This window comes from Leopardus geoffroyi, chromosome B3 (genome assembly GCF_018350155.1).
Source record: "Leopardus geoffroyi isolate Oge1 chromosome B3, O.geoffroyi_Oge1_pat1.0, whole genome shotgun sequence".
NCBI classification, from domain to species: domain Eukaryota; kingdom Metazoa; phylum Chordata; class Mammalia; order Carnivora; family Felidae; genus Leopardus; species Leopardus geoffroyi.
The window spans coordinates 125589850-125613165 of record NC_059337.1 but is presented as its reverse complement, the minus strand read 5'-3'; the positions used below and the strand labels follow the sequence as shown (position 1 = coordinate 125613165).

The 23316-nt window shown below is 38.3% G+C and overlaps 1 protein-coding gene across 6 annotated transcripts in view; it reads right to left on the bottom strand.

Annotated features, from left to right (window-relative positions):
- The window catches only part of TSHR (thyroid stimulating hormone receptor), a 160582-nt gene that overhangs the window by 55362 nt on the left and 81904 nt on the right, over positions 1-23316 (bottom strand). For 2 of the 6 annotated variants that reach the window (XM_045451759.1, XM_045451760.1), the window contains exons 3-4: positions 14219-14290; positions 9175-9249 (exon numbers count right to left, since the gene is read on the bottom strand). The exons of 1 other annotated variant lie outside the window; for it this stretch is intronic. In XM_045451759.1, coding sequence (XP_045307715.1) covers positions 9175-9249; positions 14219-14290 — 147 coding nt within the window. Of the gene's footprint in view, positions 1-9174; positions 9250-14218; positions 14291-23097; positions 23218-23316 lie in introns of all 6 variants that reach the window. 3 more of the 6 variants (XM_045451761.1, XM_045451762.1, XM_045451764.1) reach the window with 2 other exon arrangements.

The window sequence follows — 23316 nt, the reverse complement described above, 5'->3', positions numbered from 1 at the left end:
CAAAAGAAGCCAAAGGAGGAATAAAGGAACAAAGAAGATAAATAGAAAATAATTGAAAATGGCAGACTTCAACTATATCAATAACTGAAGTAAATGTAATGGACCAACTACTCCAACTGAAAGGCAGAGATTGTCAGACTGGACATAAAAGCAAGGTCCAATTATATAAAATATATTTTATATATAAATACACAAAGTTATTGAACTCAATTTTCTTACTATAAAATTATAGTAGCTACTTAGAACTGGTGCAAAGATTAAGTGAAGTGTTGAACATTTAGCATAGTGTTGGGAGATAGTACATTTTCTAAACATATGTCAGTACACACATATACCAAATGTTCTATCCATCAGATTTTTTATTAATTCAGACTGACCTCTTTCAATTCATTATTTTAAAAGAGTGTGGGGGCTTTAATCTGATAGTTTCTTTGTAGTTTGATGTAGGTGATTGGCACATAAAACACACTGCCTTGTGGAAACTATTATCACACATTTGTATAATCACAAATTTTAATAAGTTCTGTAGAGGATTCAATGATGGATTCACAAGGAGAACAATGTAGGTGGGGGGTGGGTGGGTAGGATCCAGGGTATGTCTAAGTAATATTCAGGAAGAGAAAATAAATAATCAGTAGAGTTAAATGAGCAAAGACCGAGATTAAAGAACTTGGTAGACACAGGCAAAAGCATTTGAAGATATTCAGGTGGGGAAGATCTTGGACTGTCCAAGGAATTAAAGAACACAGGTTCACAGGAATGGAGTGAGATGAGGAGACAGATGTGGGCAGGGGCCAGCTGCAGTCCTGGGCCTGGAAGTTTCCTTTGAAAACCATGGATTTATCTTAAGAGCAAAATCACTCTGGCTCTTGTGCAGAAATGAATTAGAGGGGTCCCAAACAGGCAAGATTAGTTAAGCTATGAAATTACTGTATCCCAAGCAAGAAATTATGATGGCTTGAGCAAGGGTCATGGCAGTGGAGAGTAAAGGGTATACTTTTTATATATTAGAGTAGTAGAATTAACAGTATGTGGTGAAGGATTAGAGGGGGGTGATGAGGAAAGAAGGTATACCCCTCAGGTGTCTGGAATTTGCAATAAGATGAATGGAAGTGCCATGTACTGCCTCAGCAAATACCGTAGGAGTGGTGGATTTTGGAGGAAGAGGTAGATTTCATTTGGGACATTTAAGGAGTGACATACATGTGAGACATCTGAGAGGAGATGTCAAGGAGACCAAAAGGTAAATGGCCCAAGAATAAAAAGAGAGGCCTGGACCAGTTATGTCAGTCTGAGAATAGTTGGATAAGGTCACGTGGGGGAGAATCACAGAGTAAGAAGAGAAGAAGACACAGCACTTGGCCACATGGAACCCCAGTGTTTAAAAGTGAGGAAGTATAACGAACCAGGAAAGGAGAATGAGAAAGACTGACCAGCATGGTAGAGGATGACCAGGAGTGTGGAATCACAGAGGCCAAGGGAAGAGGGTTTAGGTAAGAATATAATGAGGGGTACCTGGGTGGCTCAGTTGGTTGAGCTCCCGACTCTTGATTTTGGCTCAAGTCATGACCCAGGGTGATGGGATCGAGCCCCACATTGGGCTCTACATTGAACATGGAGCCTGCTTGAGATTCTCTCTCTCTCTCTCTCTCTCTCCCTCCCTCCTCCCTCCCCCTCTCCCTCTCTCTCTGTCCCTCTCCTTCGCTTGTTCTCTCTCAAATAAAATAAAAAAGAATGATCCACTGTTTTGAATCCTGTGTATAGCTAAGATGTAATTTAGCATAACGTTAGCACAGGGTTAAACGTAACTATTTGTTGAATGAATAGGTAGCTTTTTATCTTTGGAATGCCAGATCTAGGTCACCAACAATTTTAGTGCATATTTTCTAGCATTGCAATTCCTACCACAGAGTACAGTCTAAGCATGAAGTGGGAAGTGAGCGTAATGTAGTGCATTAGCAGAGACATTTGAAAAAAGTAGTGAAAGGACATTTAGAAGTGGGGATGATGGGCTGTGAGTCCTTCCATACAGCCTATTCACCAAATCACACAGCCGAAAGGGAGGAAGAGGGCAGCTGAGGAAAGACATCCATGAAACAGAGTAACATTATGTTCTTTAACTGCTAATGTTCTTACTGAGGCCTTTCAGTAAGTGTTGACAATATGCACTGACATTTGCCATCTACACTTCAGTATCTATATTGTAGCAAATCCAACTTGATGAAGGGCTCTGTTTCCTAAATAAATCAGAGGGCTTCAGTTCTCTGCTCAAGAGTCCTAAGGAGGTTTGGCTGATGGTGCTATGCTGTTTATAGATGAAACAAATCATTCTTTATTGATATCTTAAAAACAATTTTTTTAATGTTTATTTATATTTGAGAGCGACAGAGCGTGAGCGGGGGAGGGGCAGAGAGAGAGGGACACAGAATCTGAAGCAGGCTCTGGGCTCTGTGCTGTTAGCCCAGAGGCCCATGCAGGGCTCAGATTCAGAAGTGGTGAGGTCATGACCTGAGCCCAAGTCCGCTGTTTAACTTACTGAGCCACCCAGGCGCCCCTCTGCATTGATATTTTGTTTCATGCTTTCCTGTCTATCTCAATTCTTGGAGGGAGAGGGATTCTTTAGCTCTGTTTTTCTCATGCAAGTAGTATAATGCTTTGTTTATAGTCATTTCTTAATAAATGATTACAAACTAAAGGCATTAAGCATTTGGGTGGTAGGAGCCCAAAAGTCTTCACTATCCTTTTCCTTTGTTCCAACGAAAATCATTTGCAGATATGTATTAGGCAGATCTGGAGAAAGGCAAGATGCGTTATTCTCCTATTTTCTAAGATGTTAGACTCTTAAGACCTCATATACATAAGAGAGATATCCTTTTAAAAATCCATTTCTAAACTCATCCTCCTTTTAGCTTTTGTATTTAATAGTTTTCTTTCCTCCTCAAAGTTAACACTTTCCCTCAGAGGGAGAAAATGGATATTTCTAAGAGAAATGTTAACTACTAGAATCTTTATGAGGAAAAGGCCACAATAAAAACAAAACAGTTGCTTTTAAGAGCTGCAGGATGTATATACAGCTTTGTCACAAATTAATTTCTTTGATTTTTTTTGGAGAGGGGCGGAGAATCAAAATGGTATAATAAGGGAGCGTTATATTTGGAGTCTGGAGATTTGGTTTTGAATTTAAGCCGTTGTTCTTACTGACCTAGATTCTCGGTTCTCTTGGATATTGTACTTTCTTTAGTTTCAATTTGCTGTTCCTTTGTAAATTTCTTGTGATAGATACGTAAAATACGTAATTTATCGTCAGCCTTCATTTTTAATGTCTTTTTAAAGCCGTACATTTTCTTTAACTATGACTTTAACTGCATCTCATGGGTTTTGATTTGTCATATTTTTATTGTCACTTAAGTTAAAATTGCTTCCTAGTGTCTACTGTGATTTCTTCTTTGACCCGTGGTTATTTAGAAGTGCATTTTTTATTAGTCAGAGAACATACTTGATTTTAATTTTTTGTAAGCTATTGAGACTTGCTTTCATGGCTCTGCATATGGTCAATTTAAAAAAAAAATATTTTTTTTTTAATTAAGTAAACTCTACACCCAATGTGGAGCTTGAACTTAAGACCCTAAGATAAAGAGCCACATGCTCCACCAACTGAGCCACACAGGCACCCCTGCATGTAGTCAATTTTAATAAATATTACATGTGTCCTTGAAAAGAAAGAATATGCACTCTGCAATTGTTGGGTACAATATTTTATACAAGTCAATAAGCTTAAGTTTGCAAATGATGTTCTTCAAACCTTATTAATTTCTTATCAGTATTACTTTTTTGGTATGCATAGTCTATAAGATAAAACCCTATTAAAACAAATCCCCACTATGATTGTGGATTATCTATTTTTTTTCAGTTCTATAAATTTCTGCTTTTACATGGTTTGAAGCTATGCCCTCACAGATATTCAAATTTAGAATCATTACATCTGTCTATAGTAATTTTTATCATAATAAAATTTCCCTTTTTATATACAGGAAGACTTCATGGTCAACATGTATTGGTATATTTATATCAATTTTCTCTTAGTTATTGTTTGCATGTTAGTATTTTTATCCTTACACTTTCAGTCTTTTTATATCATTGTGTTTAAAGTATGTCCCTTGTAAGCAGCATACTATTGAATTTTTTGTTTTATTAACCTATCTGGCAATCTTTGTATTTTAACTAGAATAGTAATCCTTTTACATTTAACACAGTTAATATAAATATTACTTGGGGTTAAATCTATTTATTGCAGAAGTTCTTTATTCTAATTTCTTGCTCTTTTTTGTATTAATTATTTTTATTATTCTGTTCCTCACTACTATTAGCTTGTTAGTTATCCATTCTTTTATAATTATTTTAGTTGTTGCCCTATGGATTAAAACATGTATTCATTATTTATAAAAGTCTAACACAAGGGGTGCCTGGGTGGCTCAGTTGGTCAAGCATCTGACGTCGGCTCAGGTCATGATCTTGCGGTTAGTGGGTTAGAGCCCCGTGACAGGCTTTGTGCTGACAGGTCTGAGTCTGGAGCCTGCTTCGGATTCTGTGTCTCCCTCTCTCTCTGCTCCTCCCCTGCTCATGCTCTGTCTCTCTCTCTCCTTCAAAAATAAATAAAAACATTTAAAAAAAGTCTAATACAAGTTAGTACTGTTACCATTTCTCAGACAATTCAAGGACCTTAGAACAATTAAAATTTTTTTTAATGTTTATTTATTTTTGAGAGAGCGTGAGCGGGGGAAGGGCAGAGAGAGAGAGAGAGAGAGAGAGAGAGAGAGACAGAATCTGAAACAGGCTCCAGGCTGTCAGCACAGAGCCCCACACAGGGCTTGAACTCATGAACGGTGAGATCATAATCTGAGCTGAAGTCGGACGCTTAACGGACTGAGGCGCCCAGGTCTCCTGGACCTTAGAACAATTTAACACCATTTATAACCCTCCCATTCTTTATTTGCTATTGTGTATTTTAATTCTGTGGATATAGTTAGTCCTTGCTTTGCATGGTTCCAATATGCATAATATTCACTTACCATTATTTAGTTAAATTTAAATAATATCTGGTCCCGACCACATGGTTCAAATTTTGGCTATCATAATGTATTGTGTGAATAATTGCACAAAACTTTGCTGCCAGCTCTTCAGTCTATGCACCACTATGTACATAACTGATGTGTATCATGACAGGTCACCAGTTACACTTCTTTCAAAGTCATTGGTCATCAGTCACTGAGCATCTGTTATCCAGTTCTGTTATCTATAAACAGTAACACTGTGCAGCTGTATTGGCTCCTTGCCTTCCAGTGGTAAACCCATATGACATTTTGCAAAAGTGGATAATTGAAAGAGGGAACTGACCGGCAGAGATAAAAGTGCAGCAGAGAAACAAAATGTGATAATGCTGGAAGTGAAATTTGAATTGAGTGTAAATGGAGTCATAGAAGAAATAGCTGAGCGTGTGAATGTTGATACATCCATCCACTATTTGAGAGACTCTAGATATTCAATCACAGGAAATTTGTGAGGGCAAATTATTGACATTACTGAGCAAAATGGTTTCGAATGAAAGGATGAAAATGCCCCAAAAGAAAAGATGCTGATTAAAAAAACAAAATTCAATTAAAAGAACTGTAAGAAATATTTTATGACATTGAAAGAGCAGAGAATTAAATATTGGAAACTGATCCAGACCTAGAAAGAAGAATGACAATTTGCCAAGACATTGACGTGATGTTCTAGTAAGTTACATAGCAAAGAGAAAAAGGCATGTACTGTTCAAACTACTCTTGATTTTTTTTTACAAAGAAATAAAACATTTTAATTGTAAACTTTAATTTTAAAGTTTAAAATTACAGTGTGCTAAATAAGTATCAGTGTACTATTTTTCCTTCCCCTATACATTTATAACCAACAGTAAAGGAGATTTTACTGTTTTGATAAACACTTTTAAAAGTCACAAAACAATCCTAATTTTTTCATTGATTATTAAGATCACTTTGCATAGTTTCAGCATGCAGTTTTATGATCCTACACCCATCATGCAGCACAAGAATTGCCTGTGTTTTTAAATTTATTTATTTATTTATTTATTTATTTATTTATTTATTTAAAATATTTCTAGTGTTTATTTTTGAGAGAGAGAGAGAGACAGAGTGCGAGCATGGGAGGGGCAGAGAGAGAGGGAGACGCAGAATCTGAAGCAGGCTCCAGGCTCTGAGCTGTCAGCACAGAGCCTGATGCGAGGCTTAAACTCACAAACTGTGAGATCATGACCTGAGCTGAAGTTGGACACTTAACCAACTGAGCCACCCAGGCGCCCCTAAATTTTTTTAAATGTTTACTTATTTTTGAGAGAGAGAGAGAGAGACAGAATGTGGGTGGGGAAGGGGCAGAGAGAGGGGGAGACACAGAGTCTGAAGCAGGCTCTGAGCTGTCAGCACAGAGCCCAATGCAGGGCTCGAACCCACAAACTGTGAGATCATGACCTGAGCCAGTCAGATGCTTAACCTACTGAGCCCCAAGAATTGCCTGTATTTTAAACCCAGAAAAATATTTTTTGTTTAGTTTTGTGCAGTCCAGTGTCATTTATATTTACCTTTTGTATTGCTTGCTTTTCATTTCCTTCTGTACTTCTGGGCAACTATTTGGCATTATTTTCCTTTAACCTTAAAATTCCCTTTAGTAGGTTCTTCATATGAAGAACTTTTGTTTGCTTGAAATGTCTTTCTTTTGCCTTCAATTTCGAAGAAATTGGCAGATATTTACCATTGTTAATTTTGTTGTTATCCTTATCGTAGGTATCTTTCTATTGCTTTTATAGACTGTATCATTTCTGTTGAATGAATGATCAACTATCAATCCTGTTTCTACTTCTTTGAAAGTGTATATGTGTTTTTCCCCCTTTGGCTGCTTTTAGTGATTTTCACATCGTCTTTGGTTTTTAATACCTTTACCATGACGTGCCTTGATGTGTTTTCTTTGTATTTATCCTGTTGGGGTTTGTGGTAATTATATCTGTGACTTGACATCCTTTATGAATTTTAGAAAATTCTCTTTAAATATTGCTTCTCTCCTTCTTTCTCTTTTCTTTTTTGGGACCCAATTACAGGTATTCCAGACTTTTTACTGTGCCATATATTTTTTATTTTCTTTTTCTCTCCATGCTTCAGCCTGGATAAATACAAATATAAATATATTTAAAGTTTATTTCTTTATTTTGAGACAGAGACAGCACAAGGGGGTGGGGTGCGGCAGGGGCAGAGAGGGAGACAGAGAATCCAAAGAAGGCTCTGCACTGTCATTGTGGAGCCTGATGTAGGACTCAGTCCCATGGAACCATGAGATCATGACCTGAGCTGAAACCAAGAGTTGGATGCTTAACTGACTGAGCCATCCAGGCACTGTGGTTGGATATATTTTTCTGACTTAATCTTCCAGGTTACTGATTCTCTTTTGAGCTGTGTCTAATTTGTTGTTAAACTCGTGCTTGGATTTTATTTCAGTTATTGAATTTTTAAGTTCTTGTTTCTATTTGATCCTTTTTATAGTTTCTAATTCTATTTTGAAATTCTCTAGTCTTTAAAATTTTGAATATATTAATTATAGTTATTAATTAAAGATCTGTGCCTAATAACTCCAAAACTCTAACATTTGAATTTCCTCTCATTTTCTGTTGTTTGTTTTCTTCTCCTGCTTTTTGTCCCCATATGTTCTTGTTTTGTTTTTTTCTGTGCCTTGTTATTTTTTGTTGATTCAAAGCCAGGCATTAGTCTTTGTGAGAGTTGATCTATTTTCCATACTTCTGTGATGAAGCTGTTTAGGGATCCCAGCTAAAATCTTGGGATGTTAGTTTACTGAGGAGCCCTCCTCCTTCATAAGTCCTGAACTCCAATCTTTGATTCACTAGCCCTATGATATTGCCTAATCTTCTGTTCAGTCGGAGCCTCTCAGTTGTTGATTACAATTCACAGAACACCTCAAGAGGAAAACAATCGAATGTTGTTTTGAGGATTTGCTTCTCTAGTTACTTTCAGAGTAATGATTGATCTGATGGAAGCTTGCCTACCATAGCTAAAAGCAACATTCTGAGCCTCAGTGTTCTTGAAGGCAGCAAAATGCAGTGCATAGGGAAAGAATTTTCCAGTAAGATATTTATGGTGCAAAGATTCTGCTCTGATCCTTTAGTAACTGAGTGACTAAGGAAAACATATTTATCCTTTATGAATTTATGTTTTCCTTATATAAATAATAAAAAAATAATATCTACTTAATAAGGTTGTTTTTTTTGAACCTTAAATATAGAACATAGAACGTTTATCATAATGTCTAGAACATACTAGGTATTTATAGAAAATAGGTATTTTTGTTTCTTCAAGGAAATAGTTAATATTTCATAGTATTTCATAAAATTAAGTGGCTGCCTAGAAGGATGTAATGTGATTATTTACAACTTTTAATCAATTGTAATGGACTAGAGAAATAAAAACAGAATAATTATTGACAAAATGTGCTGCCTGGTTTTGACATGGTAGGCATGGTGCTTAATGCTTACATGCATTATATCATTCAATATGTATGCTCACCATATGAAGTTAAAACTCTTATTAGCTTTATTTTACAAATAAGGAATGTGAGGCTAGGAAAGATTACATGATTGTGCAAGGTTAGACAGTGGGTGGACAGAGAAGCCAGGGTTCCAACCCAATTATAATCAACTCTAAGGCCAGAGTTTGTATCCTGACTCCTGCTCTAATCTCATGAAGCTACATTTCTCTTCTATGTTTTCCTAACTGAGGAAAAATGTTAGATATACAGAATCTTGCACAGGCCTGGAATCCAGTTAGTAGTAAATATGTATTGACTCACTGACATCCACACCAATGAAATCTGCTGACATACTAGTAATAGAATGAAATGACAATTTGAGAAGAGAACTTCTAGTTTTGACTTTACCTTTCAACCATGGAAATGGGATTTTGGATGGATTAACAAACTGTGAGAACAAGTCAAGAATTTAATCAGACACAGAAGTTTTGAACCATGGTCGAACACCCAGCTGTTAACAGCCATTTGGAGCCCAGAATTATCAATCAAGACTGGCTATGGTGGGGTCTGTGCTGCACTTTTCATTGTACTTACATGTGAGTCATTTTACTCAAATTGTAGAAGGAATGTGATTCCAGTCGCTGCAGAGTTGCATCTATTGACAAATAGCTGAATATCATAAAAATATAATGCAAAGTAGAAAGTTAGTAGGGTTGTGAATGCCAGACATACTTCAAACATACTGATTTTGTTAAAACTTCTTTGTCAGGGGCTTCCCAGATCAGACAACATGTATAACCTCCATGATTTCTCCCTAATTATGCTCCAATTAGTTATGCTTTTTTCAAATCCTGTGATACCTGAAAGCTTCCCAATTCATTAGGTCCTATTCATCCCTAAGGTTTCATTTAAATGACACTTCCTTCAGAAGCTTTTCCTGAATTTCCCGATTAGGTAAAATTTCCCTTAAGTATCCCTTATTGCACCAAGAACTTCTCCTTTCATTAATTATCACAGTACAACTTTCTAATTGTTTGGATATTGTCTGATTAGGCTGTACATTCTCTGAAATGGAGAACAGTGTCTGCTTTGTGTGGCCTTTGAATTTTGAGTGTCTGGCATAGTGCCTGGCATGTAGTAGACCCTCAGTGAATATGTGTTAAGGTAATGAATAAACGGTGAATTACTCAAAATAGCAGAAAATGAAAGAAATTAGAAAAGAACACAACAATAAAAAAGAGGCATTTTTAACAGTGTAACTGCATGGGATTAGAAATAGAGTCTCAAAGAAGATGAGAAATTTATAATTCTCTAGCGGAACATTCCGTAGGGGGTAGTGACTACGTATCTACTCAAGACTTCTTTATTTTGCTTAATCTGAAAATTCAAGACTTTTCTGGAACTTTGTAAGCAAAGGATAACTCAAATAAAGGCTTTAATTATTATAAAAGAGAAAAGAGAAACTTCTAAGTACAACTTGTCAAGAATACCTAAGGAATACTGTTTCAAATAGCCTCCACAAATTCCATCTTGTTATAAGAATGACTAACGCAGCCAAACTCAGTGACTGCTTTTTATTGAGAGGTATCTCTATATTTGGGAAAATTAAATATTAATAGATGGTGTCCACCTGTTGTCATAACAGAGATTCTCAACCCTGGCCATTCAGCTAAACTACCTGGGAGGCTCTTAAAAGATACATATGTCTAAGACTCGATCCAGGATAACTAAATCAGAATTTATGAGGGATGATGTGCAAATACTTTTATTTAAAAAAAAAATCTATCTTTAAATTTTGAATTAAATCTGCCAGTAAAATGTTTTCATTAATACAATGTTTATAAAAGGAACTCTGTTTTATTTGAGTTTTTATCACGTCATTGGGAATGTTCTAATGGTCCTGTACTTCCTGTTTTATCTATTCTCTAAATAATTATCCTTTGATTTATCAGGTCACCCAAGCCATTGCCACTTGTAGATAACATTACATAAATTATTTTAATCCAAATATATTTTTAGTATGGAAGGAGCAATGGAAGACATTGAAAAGATTGTTTTTTGTGTGTGTATGTGTGTGTGTAGAGATCTGCAGAGATTTATAATGGATGAAGCTGTGCCATATGTAGGAAAAGATGAATTTTGAAAGCTACAAACTTGTTTTCCTAACTTTATAACATACCTATTGCTCTGAATTTTCTCCTGAATTTCTTAGTTTAGAAGTGTGAAGCTTTCTCAAAGGGTTACTAGAATGGTCATTCTGTCCATGTCATAAGAAGTTCCAGTTTCTCCAACTGAATGATACATCCTTAAAGGGCTCTTATGGCTCAATTGGGAAGACAAGATGTAGGAACCATTTATTCACTGGGGTGCAAGATGTGATTCTCTGCTTGCTTATCCCTTTTTTATAAACAGGAAAAATCAGATCCCATCTCTTCCTCAAATTTCTTCTTAGCATGTAAGTCTTATGTAATCACTAGGGTGACCATATCATTTATCATCCAAACTAGGATATTTTTGTGAGTTACACAGGGTGCTATTAATAATTATGCATGAAAAATAGGTGGAAATTTGTACTGAACCAGTACAAACCTATCCAGGATTGCCCAAATGTTTTCTCTCTTGCCCCCTAGGCAGACAAGACCTTTAACTATTACTTATGTATCTCTGCATGTTTTCATTCAACAAATATCTATTGAATATTTACTCTGTGTCAGTAAGTGGGCATTGACAAAACAGACCTGTTCCCCAGCTTCAAGGAACTCATAGTAATGGGTGATATAGGTACATAAATGAGATTAGCATATACAGTGATAAGTGCTCTGATGTGCTTCAGGAAACATTTAACCCAGACTAGAGAATTCAGCATATTCTCCACGGAGGAAGTCTTAACAGGACCTTCAGATCTGCCTGGATGTCCTGTATATCTCAGCCAACCCTCCCTCTTTTATTGTCCATCACTTTTATTTCAAACCTTCTCAAATTTCTAACTCTCCTAACTTCACCCTCAATAATTAGCAGATAATCTTTTAATAATTTGTAGAAAAGATTGAAAGCTTGAGATGAAAATTCCTTGAATTCTCCACCAATAAGCCTATTAATCACCTGCATGGCTTCATCTCTTACTACTACTTTCTTGTTACAATGTAAAAGATGACAATTTTCTTGTACCAAGTCAATCCCTTTATTTGGATCCCATCTGTTCTTGCCTTCTCAGGGACCCCCAAATTGTTTGTTCTTCATTCTCTTTAGCCTATCCCTCTCCAATGATGCCCTTCACTGGTCCCAATTACATCTGCCTGGAATGAAGGAAAAATCATGTCTATGTCCTGATTACCTGCTGGACCCATAGCTTGCTTGATGCCTCAAAGGTAACTCAAATGCCATATGCCCCAAACGAACTCCTGTCTCCTCGATTCTCCACAGCAAATTCGCACAAAACTTCTCTATCTCAGCAAATATGCTCATCAACCACACAGGTGTCCTGGTCAGACACTTGGATGAAATTCTCCATCTCTTCCCACCTCCAAATCAATCAACTTTTGAGGTTGTTAGTTCTCTTATTTATTTCTCAAACCTGGCCACTTTTTCTTTATTTCCCCTCAACCATTAGCATTCAGTTCACCATCCCCTCTGCCCCAGGGACACTGCAACAACATCCTCACAAGTTTCCTGTCTCCAGTCTTACTCCATTTGACTCCCTTTCCACAGAACACGCGAATGTTTCTAACACACCTGATCTGCCACTTCCATCCTGATAACCATTTAGTGGCTTGGACCTTAGGGAAGATTTCAAATTCCTTTACGTGGCTCACAAGGCCTTGAACTTGCTTATTCCCCAGTTTCATTTCTCTCTACTGCCCTTCTTCCCACTTAAGCTTCAGCCTCAACAAGTTTATTTTAATTTAACCAACAGCGCAGCTTTCCCCTTCTTCTTGGAACTATCTTTCTACTTATTTCCCCCCCAGATCACAAGTTAGGTGTCATTTCCTCTAGGAAGCCCTCTATGACCACACTCTCCATCTAGGTAAGATGCTTCTTATATGAGTTACACAGCACTCTCTAACTGACTACACCATAGTATATCTCTTAGGAAGGAAAGTGGAAACTCGATGAGTTTTGTCAGATGTCATATGTGAAGCATTTAGCAAAGTGCCAGGCACAGAGTAGGGCCCGATAAATATTTGTTGAATGAATGAATAAAGTAATGGTCAAGCTATTGGGACGTCCAAGCAGAGACACCAAATAAGCAATTATATAAGAAGATGAGAAGGGTATTTCAAGTTGTTTAACTTTTAGGCCACTAAACGCTGGTGCTGTTAAATGGAATAGAAGGAGCAGTTTAGCAGGAAGATGAGTTTATTTTGGCTATGCTGTTTGAAGTGACTGTGGGACATCAAGATGATCATACTTGGGAAGAAGCTTTAATTCAGGCCTGAATTGTAGCAACAAGTCAGGGCTAGGGATACTCATTTAGGAATTAACTGTATTGGGTAACAGTGAAGCCAAAGGAATGGGAGTGTCCATTCAAGGAGAAGAGGGTATGAAGGAACTGGGACAAAAGAAAGAATGAACTGATATTTAAGGAACTGAATGAAATGAAATAGGAAGTTAGGAGAGGAGAGTGAGGATGAGGAAGAGTAGCTCAGGTAAGATGTTAAAAAGAAGGATGAGAGAACAATATCAAGGAAATCAAAGGAGACAAGAATTTGAAAATAGAAGGGCTGTTCAGGAAATCAAAGACTGCAGAGATACATAGCTGGAATGGTTTCTCAGCCTTAGCCCTGTTGACATTTTGGACTAGAAAATTCTTTGTTGTGGGAGGATATCCTGTGCCTTGTCGGGTGTTCAGCAGATCCTTTGCCTCATCCATTCAATGCCAGTAGCACCCTCCTTTCTAGTTGTATCAACTAAAAATGTCAAATGCCCCTGAAATGACACAACAGACACTCGATAAATGGTCATGAAATGAATCAATTGAGCCAAAACCCACACAGGTGGCTCCTGGTTGTATTGTCATTTGGTGTACCTGAATTATCTTTGTGGCTTGTCAGAATCCATTAAACGAAATAAGGCCCTGGTTTATTTCATATACAGTTATACTGTTTGTCAACTCAACATGGAAGTCCTTTTTATCCTTACTCTTGAATGCATAACAATTCAGTTTTCTAAGGTTTAGAATTATTTTTGTGGGTTTTTTTTGTTTGTTTTTTTAATGAGAGAAGTCTGAAATCATTAGCTACATTTCTGACAAAATGTAAACATTTGTCCTGGTAAAAAGTGAATCAAGAATCCGTAACTAGGAGAGATGGACTAGACAGTGTGTGTATGGGAGAGATTCCCAGCTAACACTTTGTCACATCCCAAGATACATTAAAATACGTTGAGAATTATTAAATTGTCAAGATCAAATGAATTTAATTTTGCAGTAGGTTTAAGAAATTAGGAATTCAGGATTGGAGATGTAGCAAAATCAAATAAACATCTTTTACATATACTTTTCAAGTACATTGGAAATGCAAATATCATTGTTTTATGCAGATACAATGTATAACAAGTATTTTTCTTGATAGAACACATTTAGAAAATAACATGGCTGGCACAGTTGCAAACTTCTCTTTATATTAAAAAAGTGACTTACATCCTGGAAATATTGGGCAGATTTGAAAATGCACGACTGGGAATGGTTTTCAGATGAGTCTCTATAAATTTCCTATGAAGATAACAGTTACACAATTAGAGTTTTAATCATTGGATTTTTCTAATAAGTCACCTTAATTACAAGCAATACATTATGAGAGGTATCCTGGTCCTTATGACATCCATTTTATCATACATAATCAACAAAAATAATACTCAAGGAAAAACAAACATACAGTTTTCCCCCAACAAACCAAGAACTGAGAGTGAGAGTCAAATGCAGAAAATAAAACTTCAAATGTCATCTTTGAATTTGTGGTAAACTCATATACCTTGTGTGACATCATATTCAAATTATTAACTGGAGGGCAATATACCATATTCATGTTCTGTACGACTACTGAATTCATATCAGGCACATGTCAATGGAAATGTCTTGGAATGCCATTGGAACATATATTAAGAACACATTAAGAGGATTAAATCTATTTGATATATCTTAAAGATGAAAAATAGTGGTATGGTTACAATCTTTTTGCCCAACCAAAAGTCTCTTCAACCATTACCTTGATCTTATCATCTACTTGCTGCAGTGTGGAAATAACTGGCTGACAAGGAGCTAATTCTCAGGGTTGTAGCATCTTTGTTGCATATGCAAGTTAAAGGTTGTGACTTTTCTTACAGTTTGCTTTTTTGGACACTTTTCAGAAGGCCAAGGTTTTTTCCTTATATCAGTAATAAGACATCTTAATGTATTTCAGTATGTCCGCTCACCAAGGTGTTCCATTTTTTACTTCCTTTTTTTTGCTACAGCAACTTCTTGATAGAATCCTGTATGGAAGAAGGTGTCCTAACTCACTTTACAAAAAGACAACACCTCATCACACTTACCATCTTATCCATGGGTCTGTTTTTGCCATATAAATATTCATAATTACGCATCATCCATTTACTTCCTTACTTAAAGAAATAAGACTAAAATTGTGTGTTTCCCTCCTAGGCTGCAGGGTTTTATTTCTCAGCAATCTATTTCCTTGATCTCTGCATTTTTTGAACTACTAATGTTTGCAGTGATTGAAATGCATTTGAAACTTCTGGTTTCTGGTTCAGCATGTCAGGAGCCTGGAGAAGAGAAGACATTGGGCAAACCACTGTTGGCAAGATTGTAGAGACAGACAGGCAAATAAAGGGAGTCCCAGACTCCCAGAGTGGAAATTGATGTGTGGAAACCACAGAGAGAACCAGTGTCAGGATAGGAAACCTGAATTGGGATTGGTGAATCCTGGAGGCACGGTGCTGACAGATCTCCATGGGGACACAGTCACAGGGGGACTTCCACAGTTTTGTGAGATTTACCTCCAGGCTCAACCATGTTCTAATAGTAAACAGTAGAAAAAATAGCCCCTTGTGCTTCTGGCAAAGAGAAGAGAAAACCACTTGGAAATACATCAGAGCACTTTGTTCTTAACAAGGCCTGCCCCCCTCCCCCCACACCCAGGGGAAACTATTAACCAGGTCCTAACTGACTGGGGAAGGGAAATACCCAACTCTAGGTCACTCTAGCCATCCTATTCTATCTAAGGAGAGAGGAAAAAAAACGTGAAAAACTTGTGAAGTTCACAGTGAGGCACAGTCTCACTAAAAGACTAAGACCTAATCACAGGACTATAGAATGTTTCCCTTCCCCCCAGCACTTCACCATCACATTACTAATGGCCTCTTTACAGCAATTCCTTTCACCTAGTACATCATGCCTGTCTATCAAGACATAATAGGAACATGGGAGGGAAGATGGCGGCGTAGGAGGACGCTGGGCTCACCGCGCGTCCTGCTGATCACTTAGATTCCACCTACACCTGCCTAAATAACCCAGAAAACCGCCAGAGGATTAGCAGAATGGAGTCGCCGGAGCCAAGCGCAGACGAGAGGCCCACGGAAGAGGGTAGGAAGGGCGGCAAGGCTGTGCGCGCTCCACGGACTGGTGGGAGGGAGCCAGGGCGGAGGGGCTGCTCGCCGGCCAAGCAGAGCCCCCAAGTCTGGCGGGCAAAAGCGGAGGGGCCTGACGGACTGTGTTCCGACAGCAAGCGCGACTTAGCGTCTGGGAGGTCATAAGTTAACAGCTCTGCTCGGAAAGCGGGAAGGCTGGAGGACAAAGGGAGGGAGAGCTGCTGAGCCCCCGGACGACAGAGCTCAGTTTGGTGGGGAACAAAGGCGCTCACCAGCGCCATCTCCCCCGCCCATCCCCTGCCAAAATCCCAAAGAGAACCAGTTCCTGCCAGGGAACTTGCTCGCTCCGCGCAAACACCCAACTCTGTGCTTCTGCGGAGGAGCCAAACCTCTGGCAGCGGATCTGACTCCCTCCCGCTGCCACAGGGCCCCTCCTGAAGTGGATCACCTAAGGAGAAGCAAGCTAAGCCTGCCCCTCCTGCCCCCGTGCACCTTGCCTACCCACCCCAGCTAATACGCCAGATCCCCAGCATCACAAGCCTGGCAGTGTGCAAGTAGCTCAGACGGGCCACGCCACCCCACAGTGAATCCCGCATCTAGGAGAGAGGAAGAGAAGGCACACACCAGTCTGACTGTGGCCCCAGCGGTGGGCTGGGGGCAGACATCAGGTCTGACTGCGACTCCGCCCACCAACTCCAGTTCTACACCACAGCACAGGGGAAGTGCCCTGCAGGTCCTCACCACACCAGGGACTATCCAAAATGACCAAGCGGAAGAATTCCCCTCAGAAGAATCTCCAGGAAATAACAACAGCTAATGAGCTGATCAAAAAGGATTTAAATAATATAACAGAAAGTGAATTTAGAATAATAGTCATAAAATTAATCGCCGGGCTTGAAAACAGTATAGAGGACAGCAGAGAATCTCTTGCTACAGAGATCAAGGGACTAAGGAACAGTCACGAGGAGCTGAAAAATGCTTTAAATGAAATGCAAAACAAAATGGAAACCACCACGGCTCGGATTGAAGAGGCAGAGGAGAGAATAGGTGAACTAGAAGATAAAGTTATGGAAAAAGAGGAAGCTGAGAAAAAGAGAGATAAAAAAATCCAGGAGTATGAGGGGAAAATTAGAGAACTAAGTGATACACTAAAAAGAAATAATATACGCATAATTGGTATCCCAGAGGAGGAAGAGAGAGGGAAAGGTGCTGAAGGGGTACTTGAAGAAATAATAGCTGAGAACTTCCCTGAACTGGGGAAGGAAAAAGGCATTGAAATCCAAGAGGCACAGAGAACTCCCTTCAGACGTAACTTGAATCGATCTTCTGCACGACATATCATAGTGAAACTGGCAAAATACAAGGATAAAGAGAAAATTCTGAAAGCAGCAAGGGGTAAACGTGCCCTCACATATAAAGGGAGACCTATAAGACTCGTGACGGATCTCTCTTTTGAAACTTGGCAGGCCAGAAAGAATTGGCACGAGATTTTCAGTGTGATAGACAGAAAAAATATGCAGCCGAGAATCCTTTATCCAGCAAGTCTGTCATTTATAATAGAAGGAGAGATAAAGGTCTTCCCAAACAAACAAAAACTGAAGGAATTTGTCACCACTAAACCAGCCCAACAAGAGATCCTAAGGGGGACCCTGTGAGACAAAGTACCAGAGACATCACTACAAGCATAAAACATACAGACATCACAATGACTCTAAACCCGTATCTTTCTATAATAACACTGAATGTGAATGGATTAAATGCGCCAACCAAAAGACACAGGGTATCAGAATGGATAAAAAAACAAGACCCATCTCTTTGCTGTCTACAAGAGACTCATTTTAGACCTGAGGACACCTTTAGATTGAGAGTGAGGGGATGGAGAACTATTTATCATGCTACTGGAAGCCAAAAGAAAGCTGGAGTAGCCATACTTCTATCAGACAAACTAGACTTTAAATTAAAGGCTGTAACAAGAGATGAAGAAGGACATTATATAATAGTTACAGGGTCTATCCATCAGGAAGAGCTAACAATTATAAATGTCTATGCGCCGAATACCGGAGCCCCCAAATATATAAAACAACTACTCATAAACATAAGCAACCTTATTGATAAGAATGTGGTAATTGCAGGGGACTTTAACACCCCACTTACAGAAATGGATAGATCATCTAGACACACGATCAATAAAGAAACAAGGGCCCTGAATGAGACATTGGATCAGATGGACTTGACAGATATATTTAGAACTCTGCATCCCAAAGCAACAGAATATACTTTCTTCTCGAGTGCACATGGAACATTCTCCAAGATAGATCATATACTGGGTCACAAAACAGCCCTTCATAAGTTTACCAGAATTGAAATTATACCATGCATACTTTCAGACCACAATGCTATGAAGCTTGAAATCAACCACAGGAAAAAGTCTGGAAAACCTCCAAAAGCATGGAGGTTAAAGAACACCCTACTAACGAATGAGTGGGTCAACCAGGCAATTAGAGAAGAAATTAAAAAATATATGGAAACAAACGAAAATGAAAATACAACAATCCAAACGCTTTGGGACGCAGCGAAGGCAGTCCTGAGAGGAAAATACATTGCAATCCAGGCCTATCTCAAGAAACAAGAAAAATCCCAAATACAAAATCTAACAGCACACCTAAAGGAAATAGAAGCAGAACAGCAAAGACACCCCAAACCCAGCAGAAGAAGAGAAATAATAAAGATCAGAGCAGAAATAAACAATATAGAGTCTAAAAAAACTGTAGAGCAGATCAACGAAACCAAGAGTTGGTTTCTTGAAAAATAAACAAAATTGACAAACCTCTAGCCAGGCTTCTCAAAAAGAAAAGGGAGATGACCCAAATAGATAAAATCATGAATGAAAATGGAATTATTACAACCAATCCCTCAGAGATACAAACAATTATCAGGGAATACTATGAAAAATTATATGCCAACAAATTGGACAACCTGGAAGAAATGGACAAATTCCTGAACACCCACACTCTTCCAAAACTCAATCAGGAGGAAATAGAAAGCTTGAACAGACCCATAACCAGCGAAGAAATTGAATCGGTTTTCAAAAATCTCCCAACAAATAAGAGTCCAGGACCAGATGGCTTCCCAGGGGAGTTCTACCAGACGTTTAAAGCAGAGATAATACCTATCCTTCTCAAGCTATTCCAAGAAATAGAAAGGGAAGGAAAACTTCCAGACTCATTCTATGAAGCCAGTATTACTTTGATTCCTAAACCAGACAGAGACCCAGTAAAAAAAGAGAACTACCGGCCAATATCCCTGATGAATATGGATGCAAAAATTCTCAATAAGATACTAGCAAATCGAATTCAACGGCATATAAAAAGAATTATTCACCATGATCAAGTGGGATTCATTCCTGGGATGCAGGGCTGGTTCAACATTCGCAAATCAATCAACGTGATACATCACATTAACAAAAAAAAAGAGAAGAACCATATGATCCTGTCAATCGATGCAGAAAAGGCCTTTGACAAAATCCAGCACCCTCTCTTAATAAAAACCCTTGAGAAAGTCGGGATAGAAGGAACATACTTAAATATCATCAAAGCCATTTATGAAAAGCCCACAGCTAACATCATCCTCAATGGGGAAAAACTGAGAGCTTTTTCCCTGAGATCAGGAACACGACAGGGATGCCCACTCTCACTGCTGTTGTTTAACATAGTGCTGGAAGTTCTAGCATCAGCAATCAGACAACAAAAGGAAATCAAAGGCATCAAAATTGGCAAAGATGAAGTCAAGCTTTCGCTCTTTGCAGATGACATGATATTATACATGGAAAATCCGATAGACTCCACCAAAAGTCTGCTAGAACTGATACATGAATTCAGCAAAGTTGCAGGATACAAAATCAATGTACAGAAATCAGTTGCATTCTTATACACTAACAATGAAGCAACAGAAAGACAAATAAAGAAACTGATCCCATTCACAATTGCACCAAGAAGCATAAAATACCTAGGAATAAATCTAACCAAAGATATAAAAGATCTGTATGCTGAAAACTATAGAAAGCTTATGAAGGAAATTGAAGAAGACATAAAGAAATGGAAAGACATTCCCTGCTCATGGATTGGAAAAATAAATATTGTCAAAATGTCAATACTACCCAAAGCTATCTACACATTCAATGCAATCCCAATCAAAATTGCACCAGCATTCTTCTCGAAACTAGAACAAGCAATCCTAAAATTCATATGGAACCACAAAAGGCCCCGAATAGCCAAAGGAATTTTGAAGAAGAAGACCAAAGCAGGAGGCATCACAATCCCAGACTTTAGCCTCTACTACAAAGCTGTCATCATCAAGACAGCATGGTATTGGCACAAAAACAGACACATAGACCAATGGAATAGAATAGAAACCCCAGAACTAGACCCACAAACGTATGGTCAACTCATCTTTGACAAAGCAGGAAAGAACATCCAATGGAAAAAAGACAGCCTCTTTAACAAATGGTGCTGGGAGAACTGGACAGCAACATGCAGAAGGTTGAAACTAGACCACTTTCTGGCACCATTCACAAAAATAAACTCAAAATGGATAAAGGACCTGAATGTGAGACAGGAAACCATCAAAACCTTAGGAGAAAGCAGGAAAAGACCTCTCTGACCTCAGCCGTAGCAATCTCTTACTCGACACATCCCCAAAGGCAAGGGAATTAAAAGCAAACGTGAATTACTGGGACCTTATGAAGATAAAAAGCTTCTGCACAGCAAAGGAAACAACCAACAAAACTAAAAGGCAACCAACGGAATGGGAAAAGATATTTGCAAATGACATATCGGACAAAGGGCTAGTATCCAAAATCTATAAAGAGCTCACCAAACTCCACACCCGAAAAACAAATAACCCAGTGAAGAAATGGGCAGAAAACATGAATAGACACTTCTCTCAAGAAGACATCCGGATGACCAACAGGCACATGAAAAGATGTTCAGCGTCACTCCTTATCAGGGAAATACAAATCAAAACCACACTCAGGTATCACCTCACGCCAGTCAGAGTGGCCAAAATGAACAAATCAGGAGACTATAGATGCTGGAGAGGATATGGAGAAACGGGAACCCTCTTGCACTGTTGGTGGGAATGCAAATTGGTGCAGCCGCTCTGGAAAGCAGTGTGGAGGTTCCTCAGAAAATTAAAAATAGACCTACCCTATGACCCAGCAATAGCACTGCTAGGAATTTATCCAAGGGATACAGGAGTACTGATGCATAGGGGCACTTGTACCCCAATGTTCATAGCAGCACTCTCAACAATAGCCAAATTATGGAAAGAGCCTAAATGTCCATCAATTGATGAATGGATAAAGAAATTGTGGTTTATATACACAATGGAATACTACGTGGCAATGAGAAAATGAAATGTGGCCTTTTGTAGCAACGTGGATGGAACTGGAGAGTGTGATGCTAAGTGAAATAAGCCATACAGAGAAAGACAGATACCATATGGTTTCACTCTTATGTGGATCCTGAGAAACTTAACAGGAACCCATGGGGGAGGGGGAGAAAAAAAGGAAAAAAAAAAAAAAAGAGTTTAGAGTGGGAGAGAGCCAAAGCATAAGAGACTGTTAAAAACTGAGAACAAACTGAGGGTTGATGGGGGGGTGGGAGGGAGGAGAGGGTGGGTGATGGGTATTGAGGAGGGCACCTTTTGGGATGAGCACTGGGTGTTTTATGGAAACCAATTTGACAATAAATTTCATATATTGTAAAAAAAAAATAAATAAAAAAGAGTGACTCTAAAAAAAAAAAAGAGAGAAAAAAAAAAGACATAATATCTGCAATTTGTTCAATCAGTGCATCAGTGGGGCCAAATCAGTTTATAAAATGATCTATTCTTAGAAGAGGGGAGGTGATGGGAATGACAAAAGGGTAGGTTGTCAGCTCTTTACAACCCTGGATGTTTCAGCATAAAGCTGAATGTTGCCTTAATATGGTTTCACAAATTTAGGTCTCATAAATTATCCATCCTTTCTCATAGGTCTCTCACTTACATTCCGTTAATTGGATTGATTAAAACCTATTGGTCCAGATCCAAGATTCTGAATTTAAAAATAAAAGCATAACAACTTATTCAATTAAAATCTCCCAGTAAAAGTGGGCCATGCCAAAGGAAAACAAAGGATAAGGTACACACCTGTTAGGTATCACCCAAGGAGATTGAGTTTCTCAAGCTCAAAGATAGTCCTGCATATAGAACCTGCTCTAAGGGCATGGATCTTGAGGACATGCTTATTGTAAAATTGCACACACTGCTTATAGATAATGTGGACTTAATTTGTAACTTCACTGTCTAAAAATTTGGGTGTTCAAAAGTAAATGACCTATTAAGAAAATTAGAGTAAGTTTACAATGGTATGTAAGAAATTTGACTTGGAACAGAAATACCATCTAAATGTAATTTAATAGATTTTGGGTAAAAGATTCAAAGAATGTTTATATTCTTTCACAATGCATGAATTTCTGAAATATATAATTCATGTTTCTTGAATTCTCTCTTTCTCTGTCACACACATAAACACATACACACTTGAAGTGAGAACAAAGATCTTTTTCCTACTACTGATTTAGTTGTAGTTGATGGAGTTCAGGACACGCTATCCCAAAACATGGCAATTTAGCATGTTGAACATTTTAAGCTGGAGGAATCTGAGAAACAACAGGTGCATTAAGGACTCTGATCTCCTTCTCCTCTGAACCAAGTCATAAGACTCTCATGTGGGTGGTGCCCTGCCTATATCCTTATCTCAGAAAACACCAAGGGAATCTGAATGAACAATGAATAAGCTCCCTTCAGTTTTCTACCCTTTTGTTCTATCACATTTTCCCATGACTTTACATTCCTCATCAAAACAGCATAAAGACACTCAGGTTTAATCACCTCTTTGGGTCTTCATTTCTTTATGAAGGCTTCCATGACACATAAACATTTTCCGTTAAATAAATTTGTACGTTCTTCTCTTGTTAATCCATCTTCTGTTATAAAGCCCCAGCTGAGGAACTAGAAGGGTAGAAGGAAAAACATACTATTTTCCTCCTCTACAGTTTCTGGTGATGAGGATTGGATAGTAGAAGGCTGGGATACTCCATCACCTTGGAG